Source organism: Geotrypetes seraphini, chromosome 11 (genome assembly GCF_902459505.1).
Source record: "Geotrypetes seraphini chromosome 11, aGeoSer1.1, whole genome shotgun sequence".
Classification (NCBI taxonomy): Eukaryota; Metazoa; Chordata; class Amphibia; order Gymnophiona; family Dermophiidae; genus Geotrypetes; species Geotrypetes seraphini.
Window position 1 is genome coordinate 49,991,799 of NC_047094.1, and position 23,039 is coordinate 50,014,837.

The 23,039-nt window shown below is 41.4% G+C and overlaps 1 protein-coding gene across 2 annotated transcripts in view; it reads right to left on the reverse strand.

Moving 5' to 3' along the window:
- The window catches only part of CCDC78 (coiled-coil domain containing 78), a 144,986-nt gene that overhangs the window by 118,460 nt on the left and 3,487 nt on the right, over nucleotides 1–23,039 (reverse strand). Inside the window, exons 2-6 of one of the 2 annotated variants that reach the window (XM_033915014.1) lie at nucleotides 17,563–17,709; nucleotides 13,461–13,696; nucleotides 10,563–10,729; nucleotides 7,558–7,698; nucleotides 5,011–5,207 (exon numbers count right to left, since the gene is read on the reverse strand). In XM_033915014.1, coding sequence (XP_033770905.1) covers nucleotides 5,011–5,207; nucleotides 7,558–7,698; nucleotides 10,563–10,729; nucleotides 13,461–13,696; nucleotides 17,563–17,687 — 866 coding nt within the window. In that variant the 5' untranslated portion in view covers nucleotides 17,688–17,709. Of the gene's footprint in view, nucleotides 1–5,010; nucleotides 5,208–7,554; nucleotides 7,699–10,562; nucleotides 10,730–13,460; nucleotides 13,697–17,562; nucleotides 17,710–23,039 lie in introns of both variants that reach the window. The other variant, XM_033915013.1, reaches the window with a different exon arrangement.

A 23,039-nucleotide genomic window follows, 5' to 3' on the forward strand; every position in this document is an offset into this window, starting at 1 on the left:
TGTTGTCAAGTAGTTAGGGTGCAGGGTTTGTTTGGGGGGGAGGGTTAAGGCAGAAATAAAGAATGGGGAATTAAGAAGAATTATTCCTTTATAATCCTTCATATAAAGCCCTATAAAAAAACTAGCACTTATTAAAAATCTATGCATGCCTCCAAGCTGGTGCAAAACCCAGCAAGGAATTATTTTTTTAACATACCCATGTAGATGTGTATTCTTTAAGTAATATGGGGAATATATGTGTAGATTCTTGGCCTGCCTATGCCACACCTAAACTATGTTCATGCTACACTCCCTTGAAATCTTTGCATCCCAGTGATCTCCATGTTTAAATAGAAGTCTTTCTGAAATCAGCATTTAACCTGTGTATAGAAACATAGAAACATAGAAATAGATGGCAGAAAAGGCCCACGGCCCATCTAGTCTGCCCACCTTAATGTCCCTTCCCTACCTTTGCCCTGTGAATAGATCCCATGTGCCGATCCCATTTGGCCTTAAAATCAGGCACGCTGCTGGCCTCAATCACCTGTAGTGGAAGACTATTCCAGCGATCAACCACTCTTTCAGTGAAAAAGAATTTCCTGGTGTCACCTCGTAGTTTCCCGCCCCTGATTTTCAACGGATGCCCTCTTGTTGTCGTGGGACCCTTGAAAAAGAAGATATCTTCCTCCGCCTCGATGCGGCCCGTAAGATACTTGAACGTCTCGATCATGTCCCCCCTCTCTCTGCGCTCCTCGAGCGAGTATAGCTGTAATTTGTCAAGCCGTTTTTCGTATGGTAGATCCTTGAGTCCCGAGACCATCCGGGTGGCCATTCTTTGCACCGACTCCAGTCTCAGCACATCCTTGCGATAATGCGGCCTCCAGAATTGCACACAGTATTCCAGGTGGGGCCTCACCATGGATCTATACAATGGCATAATGACTTCCGCCTTACGACTGACGAAACCCCTTCGTATGCAGCCCATGATTTGTCTTGCCTTGGACGAAGCCTGCTCCACTTGATTGGCAGACTTCATGTCCTCACTGACGATTACCCCCAAGTCTCGTTCTGCTACCGTTTTTGCTAGGATCTCGCCATTAAGGGTATAAGACTTGCATGGATTCTGGCTGCCCAGGTGCATAACTTTGCATTTTTTGGCATTGAAGTTGAGTTGCCATGTCCTAGACCATCGCTCCAGTAGGAGTAGGTCGTGCATCATGTTGTCGGGCACTGAATCTTCGTCTGTTGTGCATTTGCCCACTACATTACTCAGTTTGGCGTCATCGGCGAATAATGTTATTTTACCTCGAAGCCCTTCTGCCAAGTCTCTTATAAAGATGTTGAATAGGATTGGGCCCAAGACTGAGCCCTGTGGTACTCCACTAATCACCTCCGTCATTTCGGAGGGGGTGCCGTTCACCACCACCCTTTGGAGCCTACCTCCAAGCCAGCTCCCAACCCATTTCGTCAATGTGTTACCTAATCCTATAGAACTCATCTTGCTCAGTAACCTGCGGTGTGGTACGCTATCGAATGCTTTGCTAAAGTCCAGGTACACGATGTCCAGGGACTCCCCAATATCCAGCTTCCCCGTTACCCAGTCAAAGAAGCTGATCAGGTTGGATTGGCAGGATCTCCCCTTAGTAAATCCATGTTGTCGGGGATCCCGTAGATTCTCCTCATCCAGGATCTTATCTAATTGGTGTTTGATTAGAGTTTCCATTAGTTTGCTCACTATCGATGTTAGACTCACTGGTCTGTAGTTTGCTGTCTCCATCTTTGAGCCTTTCTTGTAGAGTGGAATGACGTTAGCCGTCCTCCAGTCCAACGGGACGCTGCCTGTACTAAGGGAGAGGTTGAAGAGCGCGGACAGTGGCTCCGCCAAGACATCACTCAGCTCCCTAAGCACCCTGGGGTGCAGGTTGTCCGGCCCCATTGCTTTGTTAACCTTGAGCTTTGACAGCTCACCGTAGACACTGCTGGGCGTAAACTCAAAGTTACTAAACGGGTCAATTGAGCCAACCCTTGTCTGTAGCTGAGGGCCGAGCCCTGGCGCTTCTCGGGTGAAGACTGAGCAGAAGTATTCATTTAATAGTTGGGCTTTTTCCGAATCCTTTTCCACATAGTCTCCGTCTGGTTTCCTAAGACGTACAATCCCGCCTGAGTTTTTTCTTCTATCACTGATATACCTGAAGAAGGATTTATCTCCCTTCTGGATGTGTATAAGCCATTATATATACTTAGAGATGTTTTCAAATAAATGCCCTAATGTTAATCCCTAGAAAGGCCATATTGGTGTTTGTGGAAGAGGGGAGGAAAAGTAGAAAGGTGGGCACAGACCTACCTCCTGTTTGAAGAGGGTATAGACTGGAACGGATTTTGGCTCAAAGACCTAATCAAAGTTCAGAGGAGATATGTGGTTGGAAGTGTTTGAAGAGGTTATAAACTCAGAGATCTCAGAGCCAGCTTAACCATTAGGAAAACTGGGCAGCAACTTATGGGGAATGGCAAAAGCAAAACAGTACATTCTGACAGCCACACAGATTCAAAGAACTATAAAAACAAATTTTTGCCCACAGGAGTGATAGTGCTGTGGCCTAAGAAGCTGGGAAACTGCGTTCAGTTCCACTGCAGCTCCTTGTGACTCTGGGCAAGTCACTTAACCCTCCATTGCCCCAGATACAAAATTCTTACCTGTATATAATATGTAAACTGCTTTGATTGTAACTAAAGAAAAACGGTATATCAAGTCCCTTAAGTCCCTTCCCCTTTCCCTAGACTGAGAGAAGACATTCCTAAGGTTAAGTTGGCGAGGGGGTTGTTTATGTACACTTTTGATAAAAATGCATGCACACATTCTCTTTAATCCAGAAAATCTGTACATGGTGATTTACAAGTGTACTCAAATTCCCTGAGATAATTTTCAAGATAGAAGTATTCTTTCATTTAAAAAATATATTTATTTAAAAAATGAATAAAGAATTTGGAAAAAAAAAATAAAAAATATATTTATTTTATACAAAAAAATATTAATCCATGCTACCTGTCAATCTAGGCAGGTAACAGTAAAGCATACACAATAAAATACATAAATATATCAAATATCAAACTAAACATTTTCCTTAATTACTAATTCACCGAAGTGCATACAGGGAACAGTCAGAACATACTTTGTGAGTAATTTTATAACAAGAAAACTAGATGGATTAACAGAACATAAGAATTGCCACTGCTGGGTCAGACCAGTGGTCCATTGTGCCCAGCAGTCCGCTCACGCGGTGGCCCTTAGGTCAAAGACCAGTGCCCTATTTGAGTATAGCCTTACCTGCATATGTTCTGGTTCAGCAGGAACTTATCTAACCCTTTCTTGAATCCCTGGAGGGTGTTTTCCCCTATAACAGCCTCTGGAAGAGCGTTCCAGATTTCTACCACTCTCTGGGTGAAGAACTTCCTTACGTTCGTACAGAATCTATCTCCTTTCAATTTTAGAGAGTGCCCTCTCGTTCTCCCTACCTTGGAGAGGGTGATCAACCTGTCCTTATCTACTAAGTCTATTCCCTTCAGTACCTTGAATGTTTCAATCATGTCCCCTCTCAGTCTCCTCTTTTCAAGGGAGAAGAGGCCCAGTTTCTCTAATCTCTCATTGTACGGCAACTCCTTCAGTCCCTTAACCATTTTTGTCGCTCTTCTCTGGACCCTTTCGAGTAGTACTATGTCCTTTTTATGTACGGCGACCAGTGTTAGACGCAGTATTCCAGGTGGGGGCGCTCCATGGTCCAGTACAGCGGCATGATAACTTTCTCAGATCTGTTTGAGATCCCCTTCTTAATCATTCCTAGCATTCTGTTCTACCTTTTCACTGCCGCTGCACATTGCGTGGACGGCTTCATTGACTTGTCTACAAGCACTCCCAAGTCTCTTTCCTGGGGGCTCTCTCCAAGTACAGCACCAGCCATCCTGTATTCATCTATATGATTTTTGTTACTGACATGCATCACCTTGCACTTATCCTCTTTCAACCTCATTTGCCATTTCACGGCCCATTCCTTGAATGTGTTTATGTCTCATTTTATGTCTTTGTAATCTTTCTGTGCCCTCACTACTCTGAATAACTTTGTATCATCCGCAAATTTAATCACCTCGCTCATTGTACCAATTTCTAGGCTGTTTATAAATATGTTGAAGAGCACGGGCCTGAGTACCAAACCCTGTGGCACTCCACTCGTGATGCTTTTCCAGTCCGAGTACTGTCCATTTACTCTCACTCTCTGTTTCCTATCCGCCAACCAGTTTTTAATCCATGTGAGTATATCACCCTCGATTCTATGGCTCACAATTTTTCGAAGTAGACATTAATGCGGGACCTTGTCGAACGCCTTCTTAAAATCTAGATATACGATGTCGACCGGGACACCCTTGTCTATCTGCCTGTTTACTCCCTCGAAGAAATGCAGTAAGTTTGTCAAGCAAGATCTTCCTTTGCTGAAGCCATGCTGGCTGGTCCTCATCAGGACAGGAATGTGTCCATTATAAGCCTATTTTATAAAGATGCATAGGTATCTATATGTCTTTATAAAATACTAGCACAAATTACACTTAGATTGAAGCCTGCAGATATCTTATAAAATATAAGTAAAAATCACAACTCCACCCAAGCTCTGCCCACTTCTGAGCATACATATGGCATAAGTATGTACCAACTTGCACTGCACTTACTTTTAGAGGTGACCTATTTTCCTAAAAGCCCATTTACACATATCAATCTATAATTTACGTGTGAAAATGGTTTATAAAATTACCCTCTTTATGTGTACACTTTTTTCATCAAAAACTGTTTGAATTTTGAAAAACTCATTTGATTACATTTGGAATGTTTAACATCTCCTTTCATCAATGACAGTTTTGCTTCCTACATGGAGCTTCAAGACCTTTTTGCCATATAAATCTTCCAAAAATTATTAATAAGTGAGCATACACCACTTTGGAAGCTAATAATGTAAAAGAAATTTTATTCTAGACATTCGACATTACCTATAATTGATCACGCGGTCTGGGTATGGGGATCCTGCTAATTTATTCACAACACGATAAAATGTCAACAGAGATTTGTGAAGCAGTGGCCTCTCTCTTAAATGCACCAGTGTTAAGTCTTCAGAGAGGTTTTCTGCACCAGGAAGATCTACAATTTTCAACCATGATCTAGTTGAATAGGGTTCGTTGTACAGATGCTGAAAAATGAAATGAGAGAACCACATCTCAAGAGAGGAAATGGAAGGTGAATTATGCTGCCCAAACATTGCTACTTTCTGGGAAGGAATATAAGTAATCCCTTAAACTGAGCACATAAAAAAACCAATATAAGACTGTGGGTCTCAAAGACTTAGTGGGAAAGCACTTCAGATACTCTGCTTTATTTAACTGCTTTATTTAACTTCCAACTGAGGATTAGGGTCCACTGGTCAGGCAGAGTTTGAGAGAAACTCTGAAATATGAGGGCTGATTGAAAAGTAATGAGACTGCCTCTGTTTTCCTTTCCAAGAAGTAGACATAGTAACATTGTGCTAGTTCTTGTGAACTCATACACTGACATTTCTGAACTTGCAGTTGGGCTGCCGTATGTCAGCCTAGCTTTGCTAGCAATCAGCATTTTCGGTTGTCCTAACCAATGTCAGCAAAGACCTTTGGGACATTATATCAATCTGACTCTGGAATGTTGATGCAGATAGACCCTAAATGCTCCTGCACAGAATTCACATACATTAAGCATCCAGCCAGACTGGATTGTTTATCAAGAAAATAGGCTTCTTGAATGGGACAAAGAAGCCAGAGACTAATCCCATCTACCATGCCTGCAAGTATCACATCTTCCTTATCAATTAAACTAACCATTGTTTCAAACAGTTTACAAATTATAAACAGAAAGATACTGGGAAATACAATAGTTTCTATATTTAGAATAAGATTCCAAGCTATAAAAGCCTTCTCTCTCTACCTCTCTCTCTCTCTCTGGAACCCGAAGCTTGGAACATCACCCTCCCCACCCCCCTTTCTCTCTCTTTCTTTGTCCTCACAACACCTATTCAGGAAGCTGCTTTTCTCTCTCATTCACAAGAGCACAGAAGCAGTCTGTATTTGTAAAACTTATTCCTTAATTGTAATCTTTATGAATCTTGCTTTTCTGCATTTCTATATTATATTCTTTATGCAATCACTTCTGGCTGTGCTTGTCATTTGATTCTACTTCCTAATGAAACCTCTGTGAAGGAATTGAACCCAGGACCTGGCATTTGTAAGGGCGCTTCAACATATCCCCTCCATCCTTACATTTTGGGGGCTCCTCCATCCTTACACCATAGTCTTCATTGTTGGGTCACAGTGAGAGGAAGAACTTTGTAGGTTTCGTCATGGCAGATGAGGAAGATATGTCTGTGAGAGTACACCAGAGGTGTGTGATTGAATATTGTGTTCAACTTGGAAAGAGCAGTAATGAAACTCTTGAAATGGTACGGCAAGCATACAGAGGTGAACTAATTAGCCGTGCTGCGTACTGTCACAGATACATCTTCCTCATCTGCCATGATGGAACGTATGAAGTGCTTCCTCTCACAGTGACCCAACAATGAAGGCTATGGCAGTCCAACTGAAGGTTCAGAAAAGTCGTTGTATGAGCTTCACAAGAACTAGCAAAGCATTGCCATGTTTACTTCTTAGAAAAAAAAAAACAAAAAACCAGAGGCAGTCTCATTACTTTCCAATCAGCCCTCATATATGAAAATGGAAAACAAATCTGTTCTCCAGAAATGGTTTCCTCCTCAAAAAGACTGGTGTCTGATGGTATGACAGTATTTGAATGAACATTGTAACTACGTAAATTTCTCTCTAATTACAGAGACAAAGGGAACTTCTCTACCACAAAACCACTATCTACTACAGGAGCAGTACAGATATGTGAAATGCTCAGGACTGGAAAAGCAGGATTCTCCCATGCCAGAGACCCTAAAAAATAATTTAAACCTCCATTCACCTTTGAGGCCTCTAAGATCCTCTCAAGGATCATCTATCTTGACAAGTCTGAGAGACCTTTGGTATCTGGAGGAAACCTCCTGTTTAAAGACAATTTGGAACTGCTAAGGCTTTACAGATTTTGGTCCCCATTGAGTATTACTAGTGAGAGTTAAAGAATTATACCCTCTGTGGGGAAGGTGGGGGAGAATGTAGGAGGGTATGATGGGTAAAAAATCATTTGCTATAGCATTACATGGAACTGCAGAAAATTGTTTTATTGTTTCTATCTGAGAGTATTCTGAAAACCCACTGTATGTCTGTTGATATTTCCTGGTTTACAATAAAGAATTTTAAAAAATTCCACCTTTAATCTACCTGGTTTAATTGAACTACGGACCTTCTATACGGCAGCACTTAACCAGTGCTATCAAGTATTTTTAAGAACTGTTACATATGGACATAGAGAGAAATTGGGATGAAATAGTATACAATCATGGTGAAAACAAAACAAAATGAATCAATGAGATAATCAGAAAATGAATGATATACAAGAATATGTACCAAACTTACCACCTTTAGATTAAAGTGGATGATGGTACAAGAATGACTTGCTATAGGTCCATGGTCTGATATGGCTCCAGTTCTTCGTGCCCAACCCTTACGGAATGCTGTGGTAGCTTCTGATGCTGAGGATACTACAACATGAGACAAACCCTGTCAACATAAAGACAAGATACATTTTGAAACTGGATCAGGACAGCAACTGGACTCTTATTCTCCAGCTGAGCTATTAACTCAGACAGGATAAGAACATAAGAATTGCCACTGCTGTGTCAGACCAGTGGTCCATTGTGCCCAGCAGTCCGCTCACATGGTGGCCCTCTGGTCAAAGACCAGCGCCCTAACTGAGGCTAGCCCTACCTGAGTACGTTCCGGTTCAGCAGGAACTTGTCTAACTTTGTCTTGAATCCCTGGAGGGTGTTTTCCCCTACGACAGACTTCAAAAGAGCGTTCCAGTTTTCTACCACTCTCTGGGTGAAAAAGAACTTCCTACATTCGTATGGAATCTATCCCCTTTCAACTTTAGAGAGTGCCCTCTCGTTCTCCCTACCTTGGAGAGGGTGAACAACCTGTCCTTATCTACTAAGTCTATTCCCTTCAGTACCTTGAATGTTTCGATCATGTCCCCTCTCAATCTCCTCTGTTCGAGGGAGAAGAGGCTCAGTTTCTCTAATCTTTCGCTGTACGGCAACTCCTCCAGCCGCTTTACCATCTTAGTCGCTCTTCTCTGGACCCTTTCGAGTAGTACCATGTCCTTCTTCATGTACAGCGACCAGTGCTGGACGCAGTACTCCAGGTGAGGGCGCACCATGGCCTGATACAGCGGCATGATAACCTCCTCCGATCTGTTTGTGATCCCCTTCTTTATCATCCCTAGCATTCTGTTCGCCCTTTTCGCCACTGCCACACATTGTGTGGACGGCTTCATCTACTTGTCGATCATAACTCCCAAGTCTCTTTCCTGGGAGGTCTCTCCAAGTACCGCCCCGGACATCCTGTATTCATGCATGAGATTTTTGTTACCGACATGCATCACTTTACACTTACATTGAACCTCATCTGCCTTGTTGATGCCCATTCCTCGAGCCTGATTATGTCACGTTACAGATCTTTGCAATCCCCCTGTGTCTTCACTACTCTGAATAACTTCTTATCGTCCGCAAATTTAATCACCTCACTCGTCGTACCTATGTCCAGATCGTTTATAAAGATGTTGAAGAGCACAGGTCCGAGCACCGAGCCCTGCGGCACCCCACTTAGGTCAATCTGTAATAGCTTTTATGTGCTCAAAAGTAGTACTGATCATATAAGTGATTTTGAAAAAAAATTCACAGCACTTAAATGGATAATTTTGTCTATTTATGCTACTAAATAGCCCTTCTACTAATCTGTGTTAAGCGTATTCCAGTAATTTGCTTATCAGCACACACTAACTAGGTGCTATTTAATTTTTTTAAATTTTGGAGGGAGGGCCATCGCATCGGCATAGAATAAGCATCAAAACATTTTATAGCTAGGCCAAAATTCTACGTATGTCACCTAAGAAATCAGCATCAAAAAAGGTCGAAACTTAGCATGATTCTATAAACCACTTCCGGAGTAAGGCGCAGTTTATAGACTGACTAATATTTAGGCAAAGGCATTTATGCCAATAAAAACTAGGTCTAAATGCCTGTGCATAGATTGAGTGTATTCTATAACAGTGCACCTAACTTTTAGGAATGCCCGTGACATGCCCTTTCTCCTACCCTGGCTATACCCCTTTTAGATATCTGCGCACTGAAATTTACATGCACCACTTTATAGAATACTCTTCAAAAGTTGTGCACATAAATTCTAATCAGTGTCAATTAGAGCTAATAATTGCTTGCTAATTGGCAATTAGCAGTGCTGAATGGCTTGTTAACTAATTAAATTATGCATGCAAATTGGCAATGTGCACAAATTTATGTGCAACTTGGGCCACAGAATAGAGGATCCTGCTACTACTTATCATTTCTATAGTGCTGCCAGACGTAATGCAACATCCCAAAATCATTTTTAAAAAGTCTCCAGACCTAAAGATCAATGCCACACATACAGTCTAAAATTTCCTCATAAATGGTGAAGAGTAACATATCATTATCTTTGCACCAGTCACTTTATTAGTTCATTATGTCCACTTAACTTGCAAATATAAAAATATATACTGTAAGATTGCACTCATTAATTTGTCATCTATAGGACCCCTGAGGAAGACATCATTATCAAAACACGGACCATGTTGGGTCCACATCTCTCTATGGTTTAGGTCCTAGATATATTTTATGTGGATTATCCAATTGTACATTTTTGAATAAAGCCTGCATCTTGAACATCACCATCTCCACAGATCCTTTTGTTTTCAAAGAGTGTCATACAACAGCTGTCCGCTCAACACTATTGAACACACTTCAGTGGCATCCTACTACAAAGAAAGTTCTAAAAATATCTTTCTGCTCCAACAGCCCCAGAGATATTGCAAAAGATCCTGCAGTCTAGTGGTTCCAGAAGTGTCTCACCAGTGTTTCCAGCAAAGGTTTCCAGAAATGCCTCTTTACTCCAGCACCGAACAAAACAATGGCAGCTCACTATGCTAGTATTTTCAATCCAGTCCTCAGGGACCACCTGGCCAGCTGGATTTTCAGAATATCCATATGAATATGCATAAGATGTATTAGCATGCACTTCTTCCACTACATGAAATATCTTTCATGCATATTCATTGTGGGTTTTCTGAAAATCTGATTGGCCAGGTGGTCTCTGAGGACTAGGTTGAAAACCATTTTGCTATGCCACTAGAATCTCTCTTGTCCAAGGCAACAAGAATAAGGGATTGAAAGAACAAACTACAGCAGATTGCTGGGAAGGAGTTCCATTAGTATATCCAACCCAGTAGCCATCACTTGAAGATTTTTTTATTGGGCCAGCCACAAATATTTATAGACTTCTGCAAGAAATTGGTAACCATATAGAATAAATATTAAGAGAAAATCTACCTTGATGTAGGCTCCATCCTGAGCAGAATAAGCTAGTCCTAAATTCACAGCAGCTGGTCCTGATGATTGGAGAAGATCTTTTAAGACTTCACTGTTAATTTCATACATGGACATAGAAAGAATCCAAGTCACAGAGCTCCTCTGCTGCTGCTTCCGGGAAGAAGAAGCTGAAAAGATTATAAAATCAAAAGTCACAAAACCCCAATTCCATGCAGTACTTTTAAGCCAGTGACACTTTATCGACTAACTAATTTATTGAGGCTTCAGTCTGACTATGTGAACGCTGGTCTTTGAAAGCTCATGCCTCAATAAATTGGTTAGTCGATAAAGTGCCACCTTCCTCTGTCAATTTTATCTGGATAAACAGGCTGTTTTAACATTATCCACTATGTATGTAGGTAAAAGTCCATGCAAGAATCAACAATATGCATATTTTATCCACAGGAAAAGTTGGTAAATTTGCAGGTACAATTAACACATATAGTTTTGAATTTTCAAAAACTATGAACATTGTTTTGCAGGGAAAAGCATCTACACTAAGCACAAATACACATCTCTGCAGGAACTCTATCCCTAAGCAATTTTCAAAAGGAAGGTACATCATACTTCCCCAATGAGATTTGATGGAAATTCTACAGATGAAAGCACCTACAGACTTTGCAACTACCTGTACAGTTTTGAAAAATGTCTCCTAGACATTTTAATCTAGCCATATAAGAAACTATTTTAATGGAAGTTTTATATTGAGAAGAAAATTATAATAATAGTGGCAAGCTCATAGATTTTGATAAGCTTCTCCTGAGTTTCTATCATATTTATGTACATTTTGGATATATCCAGATGGTGCAATGCAGGTTTTGGGAGACATCTGCACCCTGATTGCTTCTATCCATGCAACTTGATCAGTTTAAATTATCTGCCCTTGAAGCATTTTCAGTTCCCTGCTGTCTCTACTGGTAGCTAAACAGGATTATTCAATAACTTTGAGCATTCCTTTTGCTGTTTCAATTAAACAAAAACCAGATGAATGTGTGGATAATTTACTTGCTCTTCTACTGAACCACTTAAAATAAAATGCAAGTAAAACTTGAGTTCCTACTGGATGTCGCTTTTCTAATTCAACTCCCAGCTTGGTGGGATTTAGTGTAAAAATTGAATTTGGGATTGGTATTCAGGACTGAGGATTCAAGGCAATGACATTTGAAGTAATATCAGCCAGCCAATTCTACCTGGTTATTTTTAGCTGGATTTTAAGCCAAACTTAACCAGCTAAGTTTTCAGATGAAAATACTTTATGTAAAACTTGTGATATTCGAAGGAAAAAGTGTGTTGGTTAATTATCCCTTTTTCAGATTGCTTTTCAGTTCGTTTCACATATTTGTTTTAATAACATTTTTAATATACGTTAATCAATTTTACGTGCATTCAATTGTAACTTAACATGTATTAAAGCAAAGTTGTGCACAATAAATTTTTTAAAGCACACTAATGAACTGAATGTTCACTAATGACTACTATTCCAATTTCATTTCTAAAGCGCTGCTAGATATACACAGCACTGTACATTAGAACATTTAAGATATTGTCCCTGTTCAGAAGAGCTTAGATTCTACTTAACAGACAAACATGACAAATAAGGGGTTGGGGAGTTCATCAGGCATGAATGCCTTATAGAAAGTGAGGGTTAGGAGTTATAAGTAACCTCAAAGAAAATGAGCCTTGAGCCTGGATTTGAATACAGCCGGGGATGGTGCTAAATGTAATGATTCAGGGAGTCTGTTCCAGGTATAAGGCGCAGCAAGAGAGAAGGAATCGACACTTACCTGATGAATGGACTTCCCGAGGGGAAGTATAGGGAGAGATAAGAGAGGTGAGATATTGAGAAGACACCTAAAGCTAGCTAGACAAAATTTGGCTGGCTAGATTTATGCCTGCTATTTTTCAACCACAGTTAACTGGGAAATACATATATGGCATAAATACTATTATGAAATGGTGTTTCATTGTCCTGCATACTGATTCACTCTCACATATTGCATCCTTCTTATACACATTATTGGGGATGGGGGATTTTGTATAGGTCACCTAAAGTTAAATGCTCAATTTAATTGGCTTAATTAATGATACAATCAATAACTGGCAATAACAAGCACTTAAATGGCAGTCATTAGGAGTTATGCACAGATCTACCCTATGCCTTATTATATAACATGGGTGACAGATTTTCATAGCATACAACTCCAAAGGGGTGTATATATATATATACACCACCCTTGGGCAGGAATAAATAGTGTTCTATTTATTTAAACAATTTAAGCAATTTAATAAATCACCATTCAGAGAGCCATCAAGGCAGTGAACAATAAAGATAAAGAAACAGAACATAAAACAAATTAAAAATAATTCACAACTACTAAATAAAACAATAATATTTATCCATAAAACATACATACAATAGAACACAAAAGGGAACAAAACAAGGCACCACTAAAAAGTTTAAAAAATTTTAAAAAATCCCAAAAGAGGGACAATCCTCAAGAGGTGAATTCAGGAAAAATAGAGTGAAATGACCAAGGGCTCCTTTTACTAAATGGCAATAGAGGTTTCTATGATGGGCCAGTGAGGTAAATGCTCCGACGCTCATAGGAATTCTAAGAGCATTGGAGCCTTTAACTCACTGACCCATGGTAGAAGCCTCTACTACTGTTTAGTAAAACCCAGTGCAAGTTTTCATAAGTACTTTGAATTTTACCAACAAATGTTCACTGGGAACAGCCCTTTATAGAGTCTGTGCTTACGAATGGATCATCCCAGGGCCTAATTTTGGACAAACTACACAAAATCCCCCAGTAAATCTTAAGAATGATAACCCAAATACCTCATTTATTTTACATTCACCTGCTGCTAATCGCTGAGTAGTCAACAGTTCTCCAAACAGGTGATCAATGGCCAGAGGGACGAGACCTGAGCGGTCATTCTTATCACCAGTCAACATTTGGGATTTCTTGGAGTCCCACTCCCCCAGAGTCAAAAGGCTCACATTCATCCCTTCAATGAAGAAACTCAGCAGGGGCTCCAGGGTTTTGGAGAAAACAGCTGTTCTTGAGGTTTGTGCATCACACAGCTCCTGGAAACTGAAAGGAAGTACTTTAAGAAAGAAGGGCACTACCTGAGTTCCATTGAAAGATATCAGAATTACAGGCCCCAAAAAACTGTAGGCCTGGAGTTTTAAAGCAAAATAGTCTGACTTATCTTTCCCCAGAGCTTCCATTACAAGTTTGGATGTCAGAAAAATATATAACTTCCACACTGGAAATGTTTTTATGTTTCAGAAGTCAAAATAATATTGTAACTGCTAATTTTTATGAGAAAAAGAATAGGATGTGAAAATTGGCATTTCTATCCTCTATTTTTTGGAGGTTTGTAAACAAGGTTTGCAAGTGAAATACTTCTAAATGGAAATTAGCTGTGCCTCAACACGTATACCGTCTAGTACTCTGAAATCATTTGGAAATCTCATCTGAGAAGTGAAAACTATGGTTATTACATGAAAGATGGCATTAGAGGTAGTAGTCCAAGACAGAGAAACACCTTAACAAGACCAAATGAATGAAGAAAACTATGATACATCATGCAGGGTTCAAATTCTACCTCTTCTGGTACATACACCGCGTTTGAAAAGAGATCTGGAAATGTAAATAATACAAAAAATGACAAATTTCCAAACAAAAAGGCAATGCCAGATAAGTGTATTTCAACTGCTAGTATGAAAATGAAAGCTTAGAGAATCAGAAATACTACCCAGTTTTCTGTCATTTCCCTCTGTTGTCCTTATCACTACATTGACTATCTATCCCATGCATATTTTGGCTACAACCCCATGATGGTGGCAGGGAAATCCTCAGAGGAAGAAAGAAGGGTATGGGTGAAACAACAGGTAGTGGTGAAGGTACAGTAAGAGATTTTGATCAACATCCAGGGAGAAAGTCCCCTGTTCTTCAACATCTGGCACTGGCGACCTACTCTGACAGATTTACTCTGGCCCCCACTCACAAAATGGCAGGCTATTCCAGATAACCACCACTCTCTTATACGAGGGTCATTTCATAAATAATACACACTATTTTTTAAAAAAAATTATATGTTGTTGTTTTTTTTTCAAGCATTTCTTTATAATCCTTCAATATAGTCTCTCTGCTTTTCAATGACTGAGTCCCAACATCCGGGAAGCTTCATTATTCCATCCAAGACATCGTTTTTGTTCAGTTGCTGAATTGCTCCGGTACCTGCGGAAGAAAGCTCTTCCAGAGATGTCCATGCATAGGTTGTTTCAAATTTGGAAAAAGTTGAAGTCTGGTGAACTCATGTCTGGACTGTAGGGAGCATGAGGTAACATCTCCCAGCCGTATTCGTATAGTTTTTCAATGACTACATTCCCTATGTGCGGGCGAGCATTGTCGTGAAGAATAAGTGGCCCAGCCAAAAGCAACTGAGGTTGGGTTTTTTCTGCGCATTGCTTGCAAAAAATCACGATAATACACTGCTGTGACACTTCTTCCACATGGAACTTTGTCTTGTTCAAGAGCATCAGCCACAAGTTTCATACATCATTCATCGGTTATTGATTTCGGCCTTCCTGGTTTTGCATCATCATCTATGCTCACACGACCACTCCGAAAACGAGTTGCTCACTGAGAAACTGTACTACGGTCTACTGTTAACTCACCACAAACTTCACGTAATGCACTGTGGATTTCTGTTGGGTTTTTGCCATGTAGAGTTTCAATCTTAATGTACAACCTCTGATCGTCAAGAGACACAGTACCCAAGACATCTGCAGCCTCCATTTCCCACCCTTGTCATAGCCACATTATGTACACTACTGAGCTACTAAGCACATGTCCTGCTGCTTCAAGCACTGAAGTGAAAGTGAAATAAGATTTATTGCAATTGCATCATCCACTCCCCAATGTTGCCAACCTGTACATTATTTATGAAATGACCCTCATATTTCCTCTGAACCTCCCTCCTTCCAGCTTTATATTGTGGTCCTTGCTAAAGACATTGATATCACTTTGAGAAGTTTTGTGGGTGGTTTTTGAGAAAAAAGGATACATGGAGAAAGTTGCAAAGCTCAGACACATTGAAAATTAAAAAAGAAAAAAAATTGTCTTTTTTTTTTTAAATAATTCTTTATTCATTTTAAAACTGACAAACAAGTGATAAACATTATAACAATACAATACAAATAAGATATACAACACTTGATATTCTTATACATATAATCCCTTAATGTAAAAATTATAACCCCTCCCACCCACCCACCAGTCCTTTAAATAATATAACCATAATAAATCCAAATCAAATCATTATTTTAAAATCTTAAGCATCCAATTTCCCCCCTCCTCCCAACTAAATAGATATAACAATCAAAAAGGAAAACAGTGTTCATTCATTACAATAATTTTCTAATGGCCCCCCAGATCTTTATGAAGTTATTATAGTTACCTTTCTGTATAGCAATTGCTCTTTCCATTTTAAAAATATGACAAAGTGAATTCCACCAAAATGAATAATTAAGATTGGTATAATTTTTCCAATTTCTAGTAATTTGCTGAATTGCCACCCCCGTCATTATCAATAGAAGCTTGTTATTGTAGGATGAAATTTGAGATTTTTTCCTCATATCCATACCGAACAGAATAGTATCATAAGACAAAGCAACATGATTTTCAAGTAAGCGGTTGACCTGCGTCCAAATTGAATTCCAAAATATTTTAATACAGGGACAGTAAAAAAGGAAATGATCCAATGTCCCTACTTCCAAATTACAATGCCAGCATCTATTAGACTTAGAGCTATCTAACTTAGCTTAGCGTTTTATTATAGTATACTAGTTGTTTAGCCCGTTACATTAACGGGTGCTAGCAGCCCTTCTCCCTTACTTTTACCTCCTCCCTGTCCAGCAGCACCCCCACCCATTCCCTGCTCCCCCTATATAGCAGTAGCCCTTTTCCTTTTATCTCCCCCTGTTCAGCATCACCCCATTTCCAGCTCCCCATATCCAGCAGTAGCTATTCTCCTTTGCAGGAGCCCTTCTCCCTTCCTTTTATCCCCCCCCTCCCGGTCTAGCAGTACCTCTTCCCTGCTTCCCCTATCCAGCAGTAGGCCTCCCTTCCTGTTACCTCCCCCCCTGTCCAGAATCACCTCTTCCCCGCTCCTCCTGTACTGCAGCACCCCCTTACCTGCTCCCCCTGTCCAGTCCGGTGATCTCCAGCCAACAGGATGGCTCCTGCAGGGAGTCTAGTTCCTGTCCGGTCCGCGCCAGGCGTGCGAGCATGCTCCGCCCCCTCCCGACCTGCTGGGAGTATTTGAATTAGACCCGACGGTTCCTGTTGAGGGAAGCACTCCTCACCGGACTCAGCGGTGAACTCCAGCCATCGGGCCGACATCCGCCTTGGTTTTTTGTTTTTTTTTAGTTGAAAGATGCGGCGGTGGCTCCTCTCATGATCCCCGCCTGCGTCGGAAGTCCAACGCAGGCGGGGATCGTGAGATTAGCCACCGCCGCGTCTTTCAAAGAATCGTAAGCCGCGCATGCACACTTCCTATGTGTCAAATGCAGGGCTCACGTGACAGTGGATCGCAGGCGCTCCTCTTGCTCTCTGGCTGGTGTTAACGTCTGGGGCATTTTTTATTGTTATGTGTAATCAAGGCAGAGATGAGAAGTGGCTCGAGCCGACGCGCTTCTGCTGGGGACTCGTACAGTCCAGTCCTTCTGGAGAGTGTAGGGCAGTGGGGCCGTAGTAAGAGCGGGGCATGCTGCAGTCTTGGCGGCCACGGACATACGGATCATGGAAGCACGCCGATAAGACTGCGCATGCGCCGCCTACGGTTTTATTATATAGATGATAAGATAGTTTCCATCATTCCTGAGAAGCTATTCTTTCTCATCTGTTAATATAACATGATATAAGTAAATCAATTTCAAATTCAACTTTACCTGAAAGATAGTCCCTCACCACCAGGAACTAATGATACAGTCTTCCCTGATCCAGACATATACAGATTTGGCACTTTCTCCCCCTGCCGGCTAGGCCGGATTCTCCCAATAACGTCAATATTCATTTCACTCCCCTTGGGTAAAAGACTGGAATGAAGAAGTTGAAGAAATGTCATTACAATACATATCCTAAGACAACACTTTTGATCAATAGTCCTTGAGAACACAAACTGATCACCTTTCCCACATACAGCAGTCCTAAATGAGATCCTTCCAAGAACAGGGGTTTTCAATCCAGTTCTCAGGACACACCCAGCCAGTCAAGTTTCCAGGATACCCACAATGAATATGGATGCGATAAATTTGCATGCATTATCTCAGCTCTAGGCAAATCTAGGTCACAGGGCAATTCTATAAAAGGGGAATCTACCTGGAGCATATTCTGTAAAGGAAGGTAACCACAGATTTTCCTTTACAGAATACTAGAGTAAGAGCTAAAATTCATGCATATAATATAGGTGCAACTACTTACACCAGCCATAAAATTGGTATAAATGTTCATGCCTAGATTGTTTTTTAAAAAAAAAACAGGCAAAAATTATAGAATTCTATAATTTATGCGCTTAACTGTGTTCCCTGCCCATCTTCCACCCAGATTCTGCCTGTGTGTACGCCCAACTATGCACCATCATATTTAGATGCTATTCTCTAGAACTATAGCCAAAATATTGGCATTTACCCTCATATCTGTGCACATATGAGGTGTGAAAAAATAAAATAAAATACGGTGAATGCTGATGCCGAGTGCCATCCAACAGAAAGGCAAGGATCTTCAATAAGGGAAGCGGTACGTCAACCCTTAGTAACAGTGTGTGTCAAGTTTTAACTTGTTCAGTGCAGTCTGTCATTTGTGAGCTACAGTTGAGAGATGTATTTTAATGTGTCTAAGAAAAGAGATCATTTATGTATATTTATGGAGCATGATTCACTTAAAAGGAAAGAATAAAAAAAATCCTACTGGGCCACATTGCAGTCATATCCTTCAAAGAATATTACGATACTTCTAGGAAACAGAGATAAGTGCTACTAAGTTTCAATGTTTATTGCAAGAGTAGCCCAAGAGCCCGTCTCGAAGGGCGAAGGGTAACACGGGGCTGGGAGCCCCTAGGTTGCCCATGAGGCAGGTTAGCAAGGGGGGGAAGGATAGGATAGGAAGTCGTGAGTATAGTGGGGGTGTGGTTCGCGCTAGGAATTTAGCGTGTGATTGGAGGAAAGGAGTGGGAGTGGCTTTGGAGGAAGTTTTAAAGCTGGGACCTTGGAGGACTCAGTTTTTTCCGGGTCCTCCAGGGCGGCTTTTTTCCTGCCCACCCGCCCTTTATTGGTGGCCTTGGTAGCTCGGGTTGGCGGGTCTCCCGAGCTACTGGGTGCTGGGGCTCATCCGGCGATGAGTGGTGGGCCGGCGGGGAGCCGTGCCCGGGGATCTACTGACTTGGTTAATGGGGCATGAGGTCATGCCACCCCTCAGACTCTTGCTGTTTATGGCGGGGTCGGGGGAAATTTGTTGATGGTTACACCGTGTAGCTCGGGAGGAGCTGCAGATTGGTTATATGGAAGTTAATGCTTGTGGATGTTAATTTATGCAAATTATTACCTGTTTTGTTAATAAATTGAGCTGCGGCTATATATACCAAATATGTGTGTGGTCTATTAATTATTTGGATGGGATACAGGGAGGGGGTATTTGGGCGGTTAGGGGCTATCCAGATCCCGCTGTTACTGCAATAGTAGATGTAATTCAGTAACAAATTAGAAGTATAAAATATTTGAAGGTTATACAGGGGCAGAAATGTGAAATGATGGTCCCAAAATTGTCCTCTTGTCTGATTGCAGGAGACAAGGGCACTGAGCACTTTTCACAAATATCATGAAAATTTACTTGATATATTTATTTGTGTTTTTTTTTTTTTTTTTTAATATGCCGGGAGATGTCTCAGGATGGTGGCAGCAGGAGGAATTGGGCACTCCTGCTGTGGACTTTCAGGGGTAGGGGATAGCTTTGGGGGTTCTGGCAGGAGGGACTAGGCATCCCTCCTGCCAGGTGATGTCTCATGAGGGTGGGGGGTCTGGCAGGAGGGACTGGGAACTCCTCCTGCCGGAGGATGTCTCGTGAGGGGGGTATCCCTCCTGCTGGGGGATGTCTTGTGGACAATCAGGGGTAGGGGGTAGCTTCAGGGGTTCCGGAAATCCTTGTGGTGGGGGATGGGTTCCCTGCCACTAAACTGATCATGGATGAGAGAGATTCTCGTCCCTGCTCATCGGCAACCCAATTCTCTAACCAACGCTTGTGACATAGACGCCAGTTAAAGAATCATTGTGTTAGGCGGGCTTAGGCATCTGTCCATGAGGAAAGATGCAATTCTATACAGGATGCCCGTGTGCAACCAGGTCAGGATTAATGGGTGGGCCAAGTAGGCATGTGCCTTGGGCCCGAAGAGTTCAGGGGGTCCCAGAATACTGCCTGCTCCGATGACATCAGTGTACCTGCTTCCAGGCCCAGTTCCAGACATCCAAGTATTGCCTTCTTCATTATTAAGTGCAGTTGAACTTTCAGTCTTCAAAAGGGTATGGGCAGCGGTTCTTACACACTGCTCACGGCTGACCCGGAAGCCTTTCCTCTGACACTGGGATTTTGTGTCAGAGGGAAGGCTTCCAGGCCAGCCGTGGGTGGTGTGTAGGTACCTCTACCCACGGTCTTTTGAAGACTGCAAGTTCAGCTACACTGAATAATGAAGAAGGATCGAGAAGGTGCTGCTTGGACTTCTGGAGCTGGGCCCATAGGTACACTCTTACAGGAAGGGGCCATGGGGGAGGGGAAGGGCCAGGTCCATGGGGGCCCAGTATACTTGGATGCCTAGGGCCCCCAATGAATTAATCCTGTCATGTGTGCAATTCTCAAAAGCTGCTTAGGCAGCTTCTGACACCGGGAATCAAATTGCCACTGCTGAGTCAGACCAGTGGTCCATCATGCCCAGCAGTCCGCTCACGCGGCGGCCCTCTGGTCTAAGACCAGCACCCTAACTGATACTAGCCCTACCAGCGCACGTTCTTGTTCAGGTGGAACTTGTCTAACTTTGTCTTGAATCCTTGGAGGGTGTTTTCCCCTATAACAGCCTCTGGAAGGGCGTTCCAGCTTTCTACTACTCTCTGGGTGAAGAAGAACTATATAGAATCCTATATAGAATCTGGCCCTTGGTGCCTTCTTTATAGAATGATCTCCATTATGTCTTTCTTTGCAAAGAAATATAGTAGCTGTCTATGACAGTGGTATTTAACCCAGTCCTCAGGGACCACCTGGTTAGTCAGGTTTTCAAAATCTCTGTCATCCATATTCATTGTGGATATCCTGAAAACCTGACTGGCCAGGTGGTCCCTGAGGACTGGGTTGAATACCACTGGTCTATGACCCATCAAAAAAACAATTCAAAGACTACGTATCATCCAAAATTTGGCAATTCGACTGATCTTTGGACTAAAAAAATGGGAACACATAACTCCCTACTACCAAAAACTCCACTGGCTGCCCCTGGAAGCAAGAGTGCTGTTCAAGTTTGCCTGTCTCTGTTTCAAATCCATTCTTGGTTTGGCCCCCTTATACGTGGTTCCCCATTTTACCTTAGATTGTCCATCCAGACCCACTCGCAGAGCTCATCGCTTCAGCCATCCAACTCTAAAGGCCTGCCTTTATAAAAGATACCTGAACAAAACTCTAGCCTTCCAAGCATTATCTTGCATTCTTCGTCCTACCTAAACTTCAGAAAATTATTAAAAACTAATCTATTTAACCGATTTGTAGCCTAAGACCCCTTACTTGACCCTTGCCCCCTAAGATCTCTTTTTTCTTACCTTCCTTCCCGCTCACCTTACATTTGACCCCTTATATTGTACTTGTTCCATGCTTACATATATTAATTGTATCTGTATCTGCTGATTGTACCCATTCACTGATTGTCCAGCCCTTCTTTATTGTAAACCGCCTCGAACTACTATGGCTTTGGCGGTATATAAGAAATAAAATTATTATTATGATTTTCCTTTTTATTACAGTACATATTTATATAATGGGTGCCAGAATAAGAAATAAATTATTTTAATAGATTTAGGGGAGAATTCATCAATGTGTACTTTTGTTAAGACAGATTATTTTACCACAAGTCATGCTTTTTCACCACAGGTCCCTTTTTATCCAATGAGCCCTTATGCTAAAATATTGCAACTTGTGCAAAATAACACCTCTTAAGAGAAGCACACATTGATGAATTCCCACCTCATACTGACGTGAAAGTAGGCAAGCCATTTTCAAAACAATCTGTGTGTGCAAACTGACTTGTCTGAGTGTGCAAATTGACTTTACTGCCCACACACCCCTCGAAGTCTGCCTGATGTTCCACAAGGCATATACTGTAGCATGTACAGATTTCCTTTTCAAATTTGTTTATGATGTTTCCATCCAACCAGCCATACAGCAGGTGCAAATGTTTGTGGATAATTTGTAACTGCTGAAAGTTTCAAAATAAAAGTTTGCGCTTACTTTCTCTGCAAACTGGCACCAAGTCTACAACTAAAAAGTATGTACAGTACTGATTTTGTCCCAATGTCAACTGAAAATTGTCTCTATAATGTTGTTAACATCAATATAAAGTAAACTGATCTTCTTCCACATTAATTGATTGCATATTCAATAGGGTTAGCATAAAATTCCATGTGAAGGGAGTCGAGCTGAGTTTTGATTTCCCTTTGGAATGGATAGAGAAATTCCAAATACATTAAAAAAAAAAAATTACACCCCCCTCCCCCCCACACACACAAATGTCAGGGGCATTAACTCAGGTAAATTTCAGGTGGATTGTTCTAGCTAAGCATTGTTCCCTTCAGATCAGCTAAAAGTAATAATGGGCTACCACAGTGTACTTATTTTAAGCTTGATTAATAAGAGAAATTCCTGAGGGAGGGGATTAAGCTACGGGAAGAGAACAGCATGCAGAGATTTAATTTTCAAAACTAAGCATGCAGTTTTATCCCCTGCTGATCAGACACCCATAGAAACAGCAGTTACAAATATACTCTGTCACTTTGTATGCACCTACATTTTAAGGCATTTTTCAAAGGGAAACCTTTAATCAGCAAAGTCTGCATAAACTAGAGTTCATGTGTACCTTAGAACAACACAGGCTATTGATAATTTTCACTGACAGGTAGGTAGGTATATATGCACAAGAAAAAAAAATCCTTTTTCAGAGGAAAAGATACTCTAGAGACCTGCGGTATTCACTTCCAGGCCTTGATCAGGCTTTCAGGCTTTCAGGTTACTCCTAAATTCCAATGAATAGAATGATTGAGATTTGCAGGCCCACTACCTGCATACTTTGCAAATCACTCTCAGGGTATCTTCAGATCCTGACCTATTGGCAGCCTTCAAG